General features: G+C 38.1%; 1 protein-coding gene across 1 annotated transcript; it reads right to left on the bottom strand.

Moving 5' to 3' along the window:
- Positions 1-2,702: 2,702 nt before the first annotated feature.
- On the bottom strand, positions 2,703-9,917 carry LOC146678390 (gonadotropin-releasing hormone II receptor-like). The gene is made up of 4 exons (XM_085384862.1): positions 9,831-9,917; positions 6,066-6,667; positions 4,282-4,486; positions 2,703-3,790 (listed from the first exon to the last, which is right to left on the bottom strand). Exons 2-4 carry the CDS (start codon positions 6,654-6,656, stop codon positions 3,279-3,281), a joined length of 1,308 nt encoding a protein of 435 aa, XP_085240988.1. The 5' UTR covers positions 6,657-6,667; positions 9,831-9,917; the 3' UTR covers positions 2,703-3,278.
- Between the last annotated feature and the right edge of the window lie 8,082 nt (positions 9,918-17,999).

Raw genomic sequence — 17,999 nt, 5'->3', positions numbered from 1 at the left:
AAAAAAAAATTAGATGACAGGTAAGATCTGAGATGATATTAGGAACAGCTGAATCATTGAATTATAATGTGGGGTCCTGTTTATATACTTGACCATAATTCATGAAAGCCATATTTTTGACAGGTTTACACTCATTAAAAATATATATATATATATTTGCAGTGAGTACAATGAGAAAGCATGCCTTTGTGGGGAAATATTTTTGCATCCAGTCATGTTACTATTTAAGCTAATGAAGTGTGAGATTTACCAGCAGGTTTTTTCTGTTCTTTTCCACTCGGTTGTTGCCTTTTTTTCAACATCTTACTGGCATCAAACTGAAAATGAGCATGGAGAGTAACATTTAACTGGGGGGGGGGGGGGGGTGTCTTTAAAAGACTTCCCATTCATTCAATTCTTTTTTTTTTTTGAAACAGGATTGTACACAGTTGTGTAATTCTCTTTCATTTCCTTTCATCTTATGAAAGCACACTGCCACATCTCTCCATGAAAGTGAACAAGATACTGATACCGTTTTTAATATCTGACTGAAAGCCTCATTTGAATTTCTAATTTGAATTTCTAAGAGGCTTTAAAAAGACTTGAGACCAGAAGCCCTCATGTCATGACTCAGAAGGCAACAATAGCTCAGGTGTTCCATTCAGAGAGCTTGGCAGGTTTTCGTGTCAGTATTAGATGTGCACCAAGAAAAGAATCTGTTTGTGGAAAAAAAGCTTCTGACATGAAATAAAGCTCCTGCTATGAAGCAAAGACTTCAAAGGGTTCCTTTTTTTGGTCTGTTATTTTTGATGATTTGAGTTTTTCCCACTCAGATTAACTGATGTCTTTTACCTTTATTCTTCCTTGGGATTAACTGAAAGTGCTAACACACAAACAAAACAGCCAGTGATAGTTTTCCCTTGTTGGTTTATTTTCTGCCCTTAAAGCCAAATGAAACCTGAATTAAAAGTTGTTAAATTAATTTAAAAACAAAGGATTCATAACAGTTCTGTTTTTACTCATGTACTCTGAGCACTTTCAGGAGAATCAGATCCATCCAAAGTTGCCCTTTTGTCACACGTAGCACAGATGGTCTTCTTCGGATTTGTTCTCACTTGCGGGCTTCGGCTTCTTGAACATGTCAAAAAAAAGTTTAGATTGTGTTGGAGGCAAAACACAGGATGACCGCTCTGGACCAGTCTGAATTCACAGCACCATTACCTGAGTGTGTCTTGTAACGGAGAGCTGGGAGGTTAAGGAGCCTTTTATATCTCAGCATTAAATGTCTTGTAATATGACGCTTGTAAAAACCTACAATGTGTAATTTTCCTCCATCAACATGTTGCTTTTTTTTTTCAAAGTCATGCAAAAACCTTTTCAAATTTGAAGATTGTCTGTTTATTTTTATCATGATTGTTCTGACAAGTTTTTGATTTCTAATCTTCTTGCTAATATTTTACATATGAATATGTACTAATTGGTTGATTAATAAAATAACTGACTGCTTAATATATAATGGTATTAATCACAAGCTGAGGCCAACAACAAATTCCAGTATTTTGACTAAGGTTACAATTCAGTTCCAGATTTTCCTGATCCAGTTGGCACACACCAGCAGATGAATGATACAGGCATCATTTAGAAAGAAGATTCAATTTCTTATCTCAGTTTGAAATTAAATGCAACCTCTTTCATGTTCATATATAGTCCTCATAAAATGCTGGTATGTAGCTACTATTTTGTAAGAGATGAATTTCTGAATTTATTTGTATCATTTACATTTTTTTTGTAAATAATAGATGCTGCTTTTTAAGAAATGTTTTCAGAATCGCTCCCAAATGAGCGTCCAACAGTCATCTCCAGCTGCACGAACCTGCACTTCTCAGTTTCTTTGCTCCGAACTTGAGCTCTCTTTTAATGAGAGCCAAAGAGGATTTTAATTTTGTCACATTTCCAGGGCACAAATGGCCTTTTCCATCTGCGGTTATGATTCATCGCTGATTATAGGCAGCTCTCCCCTCTGGGGACAGAGACAGACATGGGTTTGCATGACATCTGCACACAAATCCCATATAATTGCTGTCCAACACAAATTCTTTTACTTAAGACATTTCCAGCAGCAAAAGTCACTCCACCAGCTGAATACATTTAATGTCAGATGGTCACAAATTGTAATTTACAGAAAATACAAACAGTCCTTTATTTCCATGACCTTAACAGTTCTCAGGACTCCTGCAGGAAGTGCAAATATTATTGTTGAAATGAGATTTGCAGATGATATGTTTAAAGACTGGTAGAAAGATAGTTTTTGAGAAATATATAAAGTTGTTAGTTTTTTAAATGCATTTTTAAAAGTTCTATTTTGTGTTTAAAAACACCAGGTAGCATAACTTATCTAAAAAAAAATCTTAAAAAATACAAAATATTATGGTGGCTAATATTTGGCAATGCACTGGCACAAACTGGACCATAAATACTGAACTGCAATGATCAAAGTGATTTTTTTAAATTGCTTATATTGTAGGACCAAATTTCAGACAGTCTCTTTACTCTTATTTGGGCATCAAATACTGTCTGCAATTGCTATTGGACTGTTTAATAGTTGCATACCCAACTAAAAGCCTGGCTTGTTTTAAAAAAAAAAAATCAAAACAAACTTCACTCTGACACAGCTGGATTTTATTCATTGAGATCTTACAAAGCATTGATTTTAATCCTATGATCACTGTTTATTTTCTGAAGATTTTCCCAATATCATACAAAATTATCAATATTCCAGCATTCGGCCATTTTTGGCCTTTGTATTTTATACATACTCTCATTGGCCACTTTATGTATTCCGATTGGTACCTGACTAGTACTGGATTGTACCCTCACTTCCTTTCAAAGTTGCCACAGATACGAGAAGGTGCTGGAAACATTCCTCAGAGATTTTGGTCCATACCATCACACAGTTGCTGCACATTTGTCAGCTACACATCTATGATGAGATTCAAAGCCAACTGTTTCTTAAACACTCTAACTAGCACCAGCAACCGTGCCATGTTCAAATTCAAAGTTCAAAGTCACCTGTCATCTTCATTGTGATGGTCAGTTGAAAAACTTTAGCTGTTCGTCTTGATCATGTCTACGTCCATAAATGCTGCAATGTGATTGGCTGATTAAATATTTGTGTTTTTGAGCAGTTAAACGGGTGTATCTAATTAAGAGTGTAAGAGAATGAGAGTACCCTACATATGAGAGTATTACACTGAATAAATATGAGGAAATAAAACAGTAAAACCAATACTATATTCTTCTCATAACATGCTCTCAGCACTGGACTGGTGAGTTTTTCTGTCTGTGTCGTTGTCAGCTGTTAGAAAGCTGCTCCTCGGTGGGGTCCACTCTGCTTTGCACAGCAGAAGCCTCTCAGGGCTGGCAGGGCTCACCTCCCGTTTCAGTGACAAAGAGTTGGCAGCACAACTAAAAGACCCAGTTATGACCGTGTTGTTTTCCAGATCAGCCGATGTGGTGGTGCCGGTATAAAACCTTCGGAGCCCCTTTCTGAAGTGGATGGTGAATAGGCCGTAGATGAGTGGGTCCAGGCAGGCGTTGACAAGCCCAAAGATGAACAGGATGTGAGTTAAGGAGTGGGAAACCTTCCCCTCCAGGTCGTCAGGGAAGAACCAGTACCACAGGCCCAGCAGGTAGTATGGAGTCCAGCAGATGATGAAAGACAGAACAATCACAATACTCATTTTCAGAGTTCTCATCCGGGCTCTCGGGATGTTATTCTTTGAACACCGCAGGTGCATTTCACTGGAAGGTACTGGAACCAGAACAGAGGACAGAAACAAAATATAGTGCACATTGAAAATGCTATGAACACAAACCTTTATTGTTTTTTAAGTTATTATTTTTGATTAATTATTGGCTCGAGGTAAGCAGATGTTCACTTTGAGAGTACTGTGATACTGAAGGGATAGTCAAAGGCCTTTGCCAACTTTACTCATGAATGATTTAGTCATTGAATTCTTGTTTTTTCATTCAGCTTTAGCTTCTACAGCGATCTTGTTATTTGTTTAGTTCTCTTACTCTTTCCCTGTCTGCTCCTCCCCCTTTCTAGTCTTTCTATGGCCCTCCTGTATTGTTTCGTTCTTTTGGGAGTTCAGCTGGTAGTTCTCAAATATGTAGGGGGATCACCAGTATGAGGATTCTTCACCTGGAGACACTTATGGCATTTATGGCTGGTCAGACTGCCGCTCATTTAATATTTAATAGATTATTTCTTCTTTACATCTAAACTAAACTGAAACTTACAGTTGTCTTTTTTCAGTCGTCTGGAGATCTCACAGAAGATCCTGGTGTAACAGGTAATCATGATGACCAGCGGCAGCAGGAACAGGCAGCAAAACGTGAACATGTTGTAGGCTGTTTCATGCCAGTGGGTGACAAAGCTCCCCCGTGTTGTGCACTGAGTAAAGTCCTCGGGATGGATGATGGTCACATTGTGAAAAAGGAACATCTGAGGAGGGAAAATGTGACATTTAGAAAATGATTTTTAGTCATATGAAGTAACACACGAGCAACTTTCACAGGTTTACTGATATCTTTGTTCACAGCTGCTTTTACACATCAAACAGCTGGGAATGGATGTTTCAGGAAGAAACTTCAAGGGTCAGATTACCCCGGTTCAAAATCAGCCTTGTGTGGCTTTAAGTCCTGCTGATAGTTCATCATTTTGTATTGTTTCTGTAGCAGAAATTAGTGAAAATTATACTGGCAACATACCACTGGAAATAAGTGAGAATGAATTAACCCTGCTGAGCTAATGTCACATTGACTTTTAAAAATTGTTTACAGTTATTTGCAAAGAGAAAACTACTACTAAGTTGGATTTTGATCATATGAGGATAATACATTTTACCAAGCTACTGTCTCTCAGAGCGCTAAATAACATCTTTTACTGCTTGTGCCTGACAAAGTTTTATCTCCATCCTGTTTTCAGGGAGCTCATGAACCTTTAGAAGGTGTTACAAAAGTTGGAATAAGCCATGCAAACCTGTGAAATGAAGCTATAGTTAACTGGTTTTAACCCTGCTGTCCTTAACTAGCCATAATTCTATAGTGCATATGCAAGTGCTGACTCTGAGCGTGAACTGGACGGAGTATAACAAAGGTTTATTATTTATTTTAAAAAGCAGTTTTGTATAATTACACCTCTTAGACCTTTAATTTAGTGGAGCCTAATCCAAAAATATTCTTCTTCTCTTAGAGAAGGGTGATCTATTTAAATCTCTTATCCTTAGGCTTCATCACCAGTTAATTTAACATGCCTGTCTTTGAACTGTGGATGGAAACTGAAGGAACCCCATGCAGGCACAGGGAGAACAACACAGAAATTACTCAGCTGGCAGTGCTAACCAGTGTGTCCTCCTTCTATGAACACAAACAGTTTAATTTGATTTCGTTTCAAATTACGCAGCGCACACCTGCAGGTTCAAACACCACACACCTACTCGATGATTTTAACAGGTGCTAAGAAACACTGACAAAAAGGACAGATTGCAATCAATACCTTCTTTTTTTTTTAAAGTCAGTTTGTGACTCATGAACAGAATGAAATGAAAAAACTATAACAGGCTCATTCAGCTGATGTTCTCACAAACACAAAGAAAAATGCTACCTGCACTCCAAATGCAACAGTATCCCTCTGTTATGTGTTCTTGGACAACAAGAACACAGCAGCTTCATGCTGGGTCTGTGATACAATACCCGTAACCAGGATAGATTGTGGGATTTGTTCATTTTCTTAAAAATAAATAAAGCTACATTATCCTTTGAGTAAATGACCCCTTACTGTTGACTTTGGTGCTTCTTTCAGCAGTTTTCCACACTGGGATGAATGTGTCACAGGGAGCTCTTTATTCAGGACTGCCTCTATACTTTTTGTTCTGAAAATTATTATTTATGAAAGATTGTACTAAAGCAGGGAGTGGAGTTAAACCTCCTTTAGAGAGGATGAGAAGCAGTTTAATGGCCTGATTGAATTCAAATTAGTCCTGATCATTGCCTCTGCTATCAGCGGGAATGCCTGTCCTTACCTGAGGGACAGACAGCACAACGCTCATAACCCAAGCCACCGTGAGCATGATTCTGTTCCTCTTTCTGGCCTTATTGATGGCCAGAGGGTTGAGGATGGCTGACTGCCTATCCAGACTGATTACAACTGTGACAAAGGCGCAGGAGTACATCGCCTGCAACTTAAGAAACATCAGCAGCCTGCAGGCAAAGTCTCCAGCAAGCCACTGAACTGTGATGTTCCACACCGCATCTACGGGCATCACGATGAAGGTCACGAGCAGATCCGCCATCGTCAGGTTGACAATCAGCACCCTCACGTGGGATTTTCGTTTCCCATCTATGCGAGCCGCCCACAGCACTGCCAGGTTACAAAAGGCAGATATGCCACAGAGGATGAAGGTGATGATCACTCTCGCTTTCGCCGCTGTACTGAATGTGGGCAGCTGAGGGGCCACGCCCCTCGCTGTCCAGTTTGAAAGGGCAGAGGAGCAGTTGCAGCTGGTATCAAGTTGGTGGTCTGCCACCAGTCGATACATAACGGCTGCAGGGTCACACAGAGAGGCGTTCATTTTCTGAAGCTCAGGGGAAGGAACATTGTGCTCATCCACCATGAAGGTCAACACTGGAAATAGGAGAAAAGCAATAAAAAGGAATCACCAAGGGACCAGAATAAGTGTGTTACAAGACAAACACAAACAGCCCATAAATAATGGCAGCACATCAAGAGGAAGTAATATGCATGTATGGACGCCCAATGTGCACTGAGCTGGAAAGATGGAGCTAACAGACTGTGAGGACCAAAGTCAGCTAATGCAATAGCTGAAACTTTTCTACAAATGTGCTTTCATGTTTTCCCAGAGTGCACACAAGAAGTCTAATATTCACCAAAAGCTTACCGAGAATTTCTTTAAAAACCGAAGACAGATTTGAAAAAAACAAAGCAAAAATGAAGATTACTGTATATTATTAAATATTAAATCAGGAGCATTTAAAAAGAAAAAGAAAAACATCATGGTGACCATATCATTAAATGGTGTTTTGTGAGCCCCATTACCAAATATGAAACATTACAGTGATGCTACCTGCATAACACCATGAAACGTTTAAATCTAAGAGTTCAGCCAAGACCATAAAATATAAGGAAACTTCACAACAGCGTGAATATAAATATAAAGGGATTTGATATAAAATCAAATCCCTTTTCACTGTTCCTCTCAGCTACAAATGAGCAAGAAGTAATAAATATCACATTAAAATGTAAAAGTAAGTCTTCAATGGATTATCATGACATAAATATGTCTGTAGTTAAACAGGTTATTCTGAATATTGCTAGTCCCTTAACATATATCTGTAATTTATCATTTCAGTCCGGTTGTTTTCCAAAAAAAATGAAAATTGCGAAAGTAATACCACTATATAAAAGTAATGACAAACACAGTTTTACCAATTATAGGCCTATTTCTCTACTGCCTCAATTCTCAAAAATTCTAGAAAAACTTTTTAATTCAAGATTAGAAAAATTCCTTGAAAAACATCAAATAATAAATGTTGGTCAGTATGGTTTCAGAACGCAAAGAACCACTTCAATGGCGATAATTGAGGCAGTAGAAGAAATTACTGATACACTGGATAAAAATAAATATGCAGTTGGTATTTTTGTTGACCTCAAAAAGGCCTTCGACACAATCAATCACTCAATTTTACTGGATAAATTGGAAAGATATGGTATTCGAGGGAAAGCTGGTAACTGGTTAAAAAGTTACCTAACAGGTCGGGAACAATATGTTAGCATAGGGCATTACCATTCAGAGAAACTTGGTATTACATGTGGTGTTCCCCAAGGGTCAGTGTTGGGACCAAAACTTTTCAATGTATACATAAATGATATTTTTGATGTTTCTCAAGTACTTAAACTCATACTGTTTGCAGATGACACCAACATATTTTTCAGTAGCGATGATTATACTGATCTTGTAATGACTGTAAACAGGGAGCTAAAATTAATAAAAAAATGGATGGACATAAATAAATTATCATTAAATATAAATAAAACTAAAGCAATGTTTTTTGGTAATTTAAAATATAATATAGAATTACCAATTATCATTGAAGGTGTACCAATTGATAATGTGAGTGAAAACAAATTTTTGGGAGTTATAATTGATAACAAAATTTCATGGAAACCCCACGTCAGACACATAAAAACCAAAATTTCCAGAAGCCTCGCAGTTTTGAACAAAGTGAAACAATTCCTTGATAAAGATGCACTTCGTACTCTGTACTGTACCCTGGTTCTTCCATATCTTACATATTGTGTGGAAGTGTGGGGAAATACATATAAAAATACAACTAATCCATTAGTCACAGTACAGAAACGAGCACTGCGTATTATTCACAAGGCTGGTTATCTAGATCATACTCACAAATTCTTTCTTCAGGCAAAGTTACTTAAATTCCAGGATCTGGTTAATTACAATACATCCATAATTTTGTATAAAGCTTTTACTAAACTTTTACCGGCAAATTTACAAACTAGATTTGAAATTCGAGAAAAGGTTTATAATGTGAGAGGCTTTGGAGAATTCAAATTACCCAGAACTCGAACAACCCGTAAAGGCTTTTGTGTGTCTGTATGTGGTGTGAAAATCTGGAACAGTCTGAGTTTACAATTGAAACAATGCAAAAATATTCATAGATTTAAATTTCTCTACAAACAGTTGGTCTGGTCACAGTATACTCAATGATGGGTTTTAGTGTGCTCTGTAATGTCTGTCCTCTTACCATTGCTGGTATGGATTCCAAAATAAAAAATAAAAAATAAAGTGTGCGTATGTATGTACATATATGTACTTGTGTGTGTAGATATATATGTATGTATATGTATGTGTGTCTGTTACTTGTAGTTATTACTGCCTGTTACCTGTGGTAATGCAATTTATAATTTATATATTCTGTATTCAGTTATGAAGGCTCTAATTGTTGGTTGCGAGCTGCCGCTTAGATGCTTGTATCTGCCCGGGGCTGTTGATGGGTCTGTATGCAATGATGGGCGTAGCTGCGGGAAGTTTATTGTTTTTTTTTTGTTGATGAGTGAGTATAGGGGTGGGATTTAATAAGTTTTCTTCGTCCCACTCCTTTTTCAGGCAAGTTTTGTTTTTTGTTTTGTGTATTTTATGTTCAATATAGGTATTTGTTGTGCCTGAAAATGAATAAATAAATGAATGAAATGAATGAAAGGCCTCACCAGCATCATGTCTGCTTTGCGTCAGTAGCAAAATAAGCAATATGTTATATTCTAATGTGCATGTGTTTTATAGCTGTAATAAAACAGGAAATATTACACGCACAACTGCATTGTGAGTTATTACCACTATATAAAAACAGTTTCAGTATAATCCTATTTGTAGTTAGTAAATCGACGAATCCGGCGTCCTTATATCCAAATAGACCTAAAAATCTTTACTGCGCACATCTTATCAGAGTTCTCTGTTTTTAAAATAAGAGGTACTGATTAGAAGACACCGTGCACTGTTTATCCGGAGGATCTGGAGCCCCAAAACGAGATTAACACCACATCCACTGGACATTTTGCAGCTGTACAGTGCTGTGCTTTGTATTAAACTGGTAACCTTCACTGGAGGCATGTTATTTTACAGACTTGTTTAAAAAAACAAAAAACAAAAAGCAATGCGTAAAAATCATCATTTTAAAATCGTTCTTAATAAATTCATTCAATAAACAAAACAGACAGCGTGCTATTAAAAATGAAAAAAAGACAAACTTACATGGAGTGATGCCGTGTTTCTCCGAGGGTTTAAAAGTCACCGCGGGACTGAAAGAGCTTCGTGTGTTAGTGCGTTAATGTGCGTTTGTCTTCCACAGGTATACTGCTGCAAGTTTACAAAGTCCGCAGGTTCAGCCGTCCGGCTCTTCTGCTCCAGATGCTCCGCCCTTATCCATACACACCAATCAGAGACGTGTGAGATGGGGGGTCTGACCTCATAAGCCAACAGCCCACTCAAGTGGTTAGGACGCATAACTGTGATGAATGATGACAAGGCAGACAAAAAAACTATAGTTTGGATGAGAGTTGTGGTGTGATACCCTCCAGTCAGCCCCATCTCATAAAAATGGTTCATGAGATCATCGGGGAAAGACAGCTGGGGCTTAGAAACATTATGCGTGACAAACATCTGAAGATTTTGAGATGCGCTGTTCACAGAAAAATTATTTTGTCTGTTTTTTCTTTTTTTATTTGACCGGTGGTTGTATGAGTGCAGATTATATGCCCCAGTGACCATTAAAACATAAGCCTTGATTTAATTCTTAAAACCAAAAGCTGCTTCTGAAAGGTCATCTTTGTCTCTCTATTAATGTTTTGGCTTCTGTACAGCATGATCAATAATTGGATCAATCTGAAGGCTGAAAGTGGAAAAAAGTCCCTGAGCTCACTTGAAATCTGACTTTAAGGTGTGAAGAGCTGCCAGCAGCATTTGCTGCATCACAGTTTGCATATGCTTAACCCTATATTTTAATCCTCATTTAACAGAAATGTGCAAAGCAAACAAATAAATAAATCTAGTCAATACCATAAACCAGTGATTTCCACAGCTTCAGCATTACCAATTGATTTTATAACAATACTAGTTGTTTTAAAAGTGTCTGATAGGGCAGGGGAAACTTCTTTAAAATGATTTTTTTTAAATGAAACCTATTCAAGTGGCAACATAAATTTTTATTCTTCTTTCAAAGAGGAGAACCTTCCATGCATAAGGAGAAGATATTGGTTCTCTTTGGATCTACCTGGACATGTGAAAAGAACATCACTGAAATTTAACAAATCCAAATACAGATCCCTTCTCAGTGTCTCAGTGTCAATCACATCTCCCCTAGACACCGAACCTGACTTTAATGCACTTGTTCTCCACAGCAGTCCTAGTTTCTGGAAAAAAAAATTGCTTGAAAAAGCAATTGTGGAATCTGAGAACAATCGTTGCATTTTGCTAAGTTTCCAGAATGAATAATATGTTTACCTGAAATTTGCCAGCAGCTTTGAGGTATATTTTTTATTGCTCAGTCAGCTCAGGGTTATAAATAAATGGGAGCAGTGCACACAGGGGTCAGGTGCCAGAGGTATGACATAAGAGAGAGTTGAATGCGCCACGGTTTCCATTTAAATCAACTTTTTACTTAGTTTTTTCAAGGCTAAATGCAGCCCTAATCTCATTCCAAGTCCAAGATTGCCTATGAGACACATCTACTGTCAAACTATATCTACCTCAATATGTAATGTTCACATTTAACATCAAAACATTTGACTTGGGAATAAAATGTAAGCAAGCAAGATATGGATGAGCAAATGTGGAAGTCCTTTGACTCACAAGAATAGACCATATACAAAAGATGCACCAGGTTAGAAAAGTGAAGCTAACGTGGAAGTTCCTCATAAAGCCCTTTCCACTAGTGCCTCAGCTCAGCTCAACTTGCTGTGAGTCAGTTTTCAGGCTTTTTCATCAGGTGGTAACATCTGATACCAGGTACTTTTTAGTACCTGCTCGGTGAGCTGTGTCGATCTGAAAATGTGACATCAACAGACTGCATGCCACCGGTTGGCCAGTCAATGGCATCATCCCACAAGTCATGAGACTGACTCCTTTAGAGAAATGAAAACCTAACAATGAGGGAAGTGGCTACACAAAAACCAACACAATGGTCCCTGAGTCTGACAAAAAGCCATAGACCTAGCAGCAGGTATACCATTGCCTTATCGCCTTCCATTGTTGTGTTGTGGTTGTGTCAAATAATACTTACATCACAGGACTTTCAGCCACATGGCTATAACAACTCCACGAACATTAGGTGGTGCTTAATGTAATGCAAAGTGACAGAAACTGCCACCATGACATAACTTTACTAATTTGTCGCACTGAATTCAATTTTGTTGACTTTTTTTAACTAGATGTCACAAGAGAAAGTGTACAATATGTGAATGAAAACTTAAGACAGCATGCTTACCTGACAGTGAAGCTGCTGATTGTACCCAGCTTTATCAGCAGATTTACACTAAATGGGACCATAATTTATCAATTCAGCCTGATGTTATAGAGGCAAAGAATTAAAATTAGCAATTAAGCCCATAAACCTATCAGAAAAATATTTACTGAGATCATATGTAAAGTGACAAGTAGGGTAATTTTTTCATAGACTTCCATTCAGTCTGGCTTCTTTTCTACCAGAGGAGTTGCCCCCTGTTGGCCATGAGAAGGACTGCAGTTTTTTGTTTTGTTTTTTACCTTGCTGTGTTTGTCTTTTATAATCTTAAAACTAAAAGGCACTGGAAGAGAAAAGGCAATTTTCTCTTCTTAACCTACAAATGCATTTTCCTTACAAATGTAGCATCATTTAAAGGGAAATAAACAGGCTTTCCTACGGTATAAGATTTTTTCAAAAGAAGCATTTTTAAAACTTCAACCCTGTGAGGCTGTGTCATGTCTTCACTGCTACGTTTCACTGACAGCAGTTTATTTTAATAAAAAGCTTATAGATATTTATGTGGCTGAACAGCTCAAACCGATGGGCTCTGTTTCCATGGCAATGTCTCACTTAAAGCCCATCGCAGGTCATGGCAAGAGAAGAGGTGACAGCAATCAATTAAACCACCACAGATGTTCTCTTTATCTATTCCAGTCTGAGCAAAACACAAAAGGAATGAGTGATGGCACCATAATCAAAGATCCATTACATGTAGGGACTGAACACTGTGATATTGGGTTTAGCAAGGGCAGATTTTACTTGTCTGTTATCATTTGATGAATTTGCTAAAACTGCCAATGTCAAGTTGAATATTTTGCTTTATTATGGGCAATAAAACTTTTCACCACACATGCAAGAAAAACACCCCAAAATGGACTAAAGTGGGTGGAAAGATGCTTATCTCTAAAAACATTTGGCTTTATTATATCTAATGACAAATATAACAGGGAAAAGTAGTAAGAAAAGTGTAATTACTATTTATGACAGCAAGTATTACAGAAAAGACTCGTTATAATTTTAATGTTTTTATTAAACAGTTTTTTTTATAATTGTTATAATAAGTCTGTAATTGCTTTTAATAACAGACTATCTTCTGCCACAGCAGTAGGGGTTAAAAAGCAAGTCTAACTGTTGCTGTACCAGACACAATGTTGAATCCTGTGATATTAAGACCATCATTATCGCCATGACATTTTCAGTCCACTAATCTATTTGAAAGGGACTGTCAAAACAATACACGGTGCCCTTCCTTTGTGATGTGCTCATGTTCATGTCGCATGATCTGTTGTGTTTAAATGGATTCAGCTTGTGTAAGTGTTGTCCAGATCACCAAGAGGAAGGAAGGAAGGGAACATACTGACCTGAACATGTTGTTTTGTGCCTCACCGGTCTTCTCGTTTTATTCATCACAAGCTCTCAAAGGGAAGTTAATACTCTGAATACATGATCAGTTGTCTTTTTAAGCTTTAAAAAAAAGGAAAACTTTTGAACTGTATCTAAACTGTTTTGATTAAAAATAAGAGTTTATGTAAGGTAACATTAAAGAGTGTCTGCAAAGAAAGTGTGTTTAATGATGTAACAAAACCCTTACGATGTACATAACTGTTTCTTCTTAATCTTATGGGCTATGAATGTGTCTGTGTAGCTACTATTAAACTGTTAATCTCATGTTAATTCTCATCATTTCTTAAGTTAAATATTTGTTGCTTTAACTTCAAAGGTTTGAAATTTATAGTAGAGATGGACTGAAATTAGAATGGAGTTAAAACTAGGAGCAGAACTCCTCATTCCTAGCAAACATCACACACTGTTCTTCAACTGGCTTACAGTGTATTATCTCTAAAACATGGTGGTGTCACAGGTGTCACAGGTGTCAAAGAAACTCTTCAGAACTGAGGTAACGTATGAATGCAACAAAATACTAAGAGGTCTTTGTCGGCAATCCGCTACAGACTACAGAGACTGTAGTACAGGGTCAACAGGCTGCAGCCTCTTCAGCTCCCTGACTATCCTCAAGTGACCCAGACATAATCCCACATCTGTGGAGAGACCACAGACTGTTTATAAAAAAAAAAAAAAAATGCACATAGCCACCAAGATAGCACCTGTTGAGTAGTGAAGTCCTGTTTTTTGTATCTGATATAACAAATGTGATCAGATCTAACAGTTATTCAAAGGACCTCTTACTAAGTATATTATCAGCATTTCCTCCTGTCTGACTATAATAAGGACTTTGGTTTGCAACATTCTAGTCAGTATGACTTAAAACTAGTGACTAGCCCATAAAGTCATCATTAAACTGTTTACTGGGGACACAGAGAAGGAAGCCAAGCTTCATTTGCTCAAGACTTCTATTGAACAGAAGCTTTTTTTGCAGCAAGACAACTAAACCATGATTTTCATAAGCTGATTGGCATCAACTTGTGGCACTGCTGAGGTGTTATTGAAGCCCACATTTCTTTGATAACAGCCTTCATGTGTATTTTTGGGTGAGTGTTTCTCACTTGCTAATGGCTTGCTAATCAGTCACAGTAATAACAAGATCAGTAAACCATTTGGTAATAGTTTTGGCTCTGCAGGCAGGTGCTAAGTCCTGCTGGAAAAAGAAATTGGCATCTCCATAAGGTTTGTCAACAGATGGAAGCATGAGATGGTCTGAAATCTCCTGGTAGATGGATCTGTTGACTTTTAACTTGATAAATCACAGTGAACCAACCACTGCCTGCACCAACAGATAACATAGCACTCCAAATTATCCTTGAGTGCATAAACTTCATACCAGACTTCAAACACCTTAGATTATGTGCCTCTCCACTCTTCCCCCAGACTCTAGGAACTTGATTTCCAAATGAAATGTTGAATTCACTGTTTTTGAAAAGAGGACTTTGGACAACTGAGCAACATTTCAGCACATTGTATCCCATGTAAATGGCCTGTATTTGTATAGCGCTTTACACTGCATTCAGTCATCCACCCATTCACACACTGGTGATGGCAAGCTACATTGTAGCCACAGCTGCCCTGGGGCGCACTGACAGAGGCAAGGCTGCCAGACACTGGCGCCACCGGGCCCTCTGACCACCACCAGTAGGTGGCAACGGGTGAAGTGTCTTGCCCAAGGACACAATGACCGAGGCTGTCCGAGCCGGGGATCAAACCGGCAACCTTCCGATTATAAGACGAACTGCCAACTCTTGAGCCACGATCGCAGTAGTAAGATGAGTGATGCATCACGTAAGATGTAAGATACTTCTAATGTTGTCTCCAGCTTAGTAATGAGTTGGTGTACAGTTGTAGCTCCTTTCATGATGACATCTGTGGGTGGTGGCTCTTGATGCGCTGACACCAGCCTCAGTCCATTCCCTATGAAACTCACCCAAGGTATTGAATCGACTTTTCTTGACAGTCTTGTGAAGACTGCAGTGATCCCCGTTGTCCTGTGCATCCTTTTCTGCCATATTTTCCCTTCGAGTCAACTATTTAATATACTTTTTACTTTCCTTGCAAGGAAAAGATGCCTATTATGTGGCTTAATTGAATTGAATTCAGTTTTATTTATATAGCACCAAATCACAACAACAGTCGCCTCAAGGCGACAAAATGCATGGACGGTTAGGTGTTGATGATCATCACAGACTCATCACATTTATTCTAGTGAAGCTTGGGAGGATCTACCAGGAAGAAAGCATTAACAAAATTCCCTTTCTGAGAGTATCTCCCTCCAGAAAATGCTCTCCTTTTGTTTTTATTCTTCTTGTTACGGCACTTTCCATCTCAGTGTGCTCAGGGTCAAATCACAAACTTAACATACCTAAAACCCTGAAGCTTCACTAATATCCTTGAAACTCTGAAAACACCATGGTAATCTGGCTGTTAGTCCAGAAGGATGACATTGACATTCTCATCTCAGAGAAAAGTGACAAAAAACATGAAATCATGTTGGCGTTTTCTCAGTATAACTAAAAAAATAGTTTAGATGAGCAGTAAATCTCTTTGAATGTCAGGTATTTGTTCAACATAACTTCTGCTGTTTGTTCAAATGTTGTTAGTCCAATTTTATTTAAAAGAAAAAAATAGGCAAACAGAGGGATGGTAAATGGTTTGGTCACCATCACAGCAGTGCAAATGAGTGCAAATCTGAATCTCATGACACCCCAAATATTTCACCTTTAACGTGTGTGTACAGGCAGGCTGGGGTACTTGCATCGGTGAAGTCTATTTACATGCAAATAGACTTCCAGTGAAATATTTATGTATATATGAATAGAAGTTCATGCTATGGCTGCTTAAATCTGAAATATTTTAAACTCAAAACGCACTGAGAGCAATATCACACACAGTCTTTACCTAAAGCAGTGGTGCAGTAGCCATGCAGTAACTGAGAGAGCGTTTTTTAAAGTGACAGATTCAAAATAAACACCTCGGGCCACAGTTGCAGCTGCTGGCTTCTCAGTCAGGGTCAGACGAAGGAAGCAGCTGCAGTGTTTATCTTTTTTTTAGATGCTGCTGAGCTCCAGGGATGAGGGAGGAAGTCTCCATGTACACCTGTAAATCAGTTTCCATGTGGTTCATTTTTCCAACAAACAGGAAAAGCACATTAAGCCATTAAGTTATCATTGCCTGCAAAAAAACAAACAAACATGTTGTTGATGTTGTGATAACAAATGAAAGCAAATTCATATCAAATCCCATCATAAAAACTGTGAACCTTGAGGGAAATCTTACAAAAGCTGCTAGATACTGCCGACATGATCTGCCCTCAAACTAGCTGTCCATCTATCTACAAGCTCTACTATTGTTTTTATTCAGCTGGTTTTAAAGGTTTAAGATTCATGTGGCAAAGGCAGATGTGTTTGAGATATCTGGTTCCATAAGCACTTGACTGTACATACAAGCACTGACACTGTTATTAACTAACTGGTGCTGAGGAATACGATGTAACAGGATAGATCACCATTAAAAACAGAGAGGTAACGCTTATCTTGCTTACTTAAAAGTGCCAAGCCCCTCACAAACCGTAGCCTAATCTAATTCTGATTATAACTCAAAAACCATCTTCTAACCAGACAGTACAAACAATGGATGCAACCACCCAGTGGTTAGGAAAAAGCCAAATGTTTTCTTTGACACCATCTTCATATTTTATTACCCAAAAGGCTAAGCGAGGTCTGACTGCCTGATCAGTGGCCAAAGACTTGAGACTGATAAGATGTTAGCTAATGAACGCAAGTTAAATAATCCTCCTTTCTGACTCTAAGAATAAGAACAATTTACAAATTGCATATCCGGTCCCCAAAAAGAAGGAAGTTTTGAAGAAAACCTTTAGATTTAACTTCAAACACACTGCCATCAGCTATAACTATTAGTTTACTGGGCTGAAAATAAATGAGAGCAACCAAAAGGATGAATACATCAAAACATTATGGAACCAAACTGCAGCTTTAGAGTATAACTATAGTGATACAATGATATCACCTAATGCTGAAACTTTTCAGCTGGGATGAAATTAAATTCCTATTTAAATAAAAAATCACACTGACTCATTCTTGAGGTGCAAACTGGTACTAGAGCCTGATCTGAGTCCAACTTCAATTCAATTCAATTTTATTTATATAGCGCTAAATCACAACAAAAGTCGCCTCAAGGCACTTCATAGGTACAGAGAAAAACCCAACAATCATATGACCCCCTATGAGCAAGCACTTTGGCGACAGTGGGAAGGAAAAACTCCTTTTTAACAGGAAGAAACCTCCAGCAGAACCAGGCTCAGGGAGGAGCGGGGCCATCTGCTGCAACCGGTTGGGGTGAGAGAAGGAAAACAGGATGAAAGACATGCTGTGGAAGAGAGACAGAGGTTAATAACAGATATGATTCAATGCAGAGAGGTCTATTAACACATACGGAGTGAGAAAGGTGACTGG

The sequence above is a fragment of the Rhamphochromis longiceps genome, linkage group LG1 (genome assembly GCF_057381845.1).
Source record: "Rhamphochromis longiceps isolate RC_006_pf linkage group LG1, R_longiceps_female_GT1.1, whole genome shotgun sequence".
NCBI lineage: Eukaryota > Metazoa > Chordata > Actinopteri > Cichliformes > Cichlidae > Rhamphochromis > Rhamphochromis longiceps.
Note: the sequence above shows the minus strand (reverse complement) of the source record. Positions and strands in the feature narration are given on the sequence as shown.

Bases quoted from the DNA above. Each gene is read 5' to 3' on its own strand.
- LOC146678390 (XM_085384862.1), bottom strand. From the start codon at position 6,656: ATGGTGGATGAGCACAATGTTCCTTCCCCTGAGCTTCAGAAAATGAAC. The intron at 4,487-6,065 runs GTAAGGACAGGC...TTCCCTCCTCAG, and splicing joins TTGTGCTGTCTGTCCCTCAG to ATGTTCCTTTTTCACAATGT. The intron at 3,791-4,281 runs GTAAGTTTCAGT...TTCTGGTTCCAG, and splicing joins ACGACTGAAAAAAGACAACT to TACCTTCCAGTGAAATGCAC.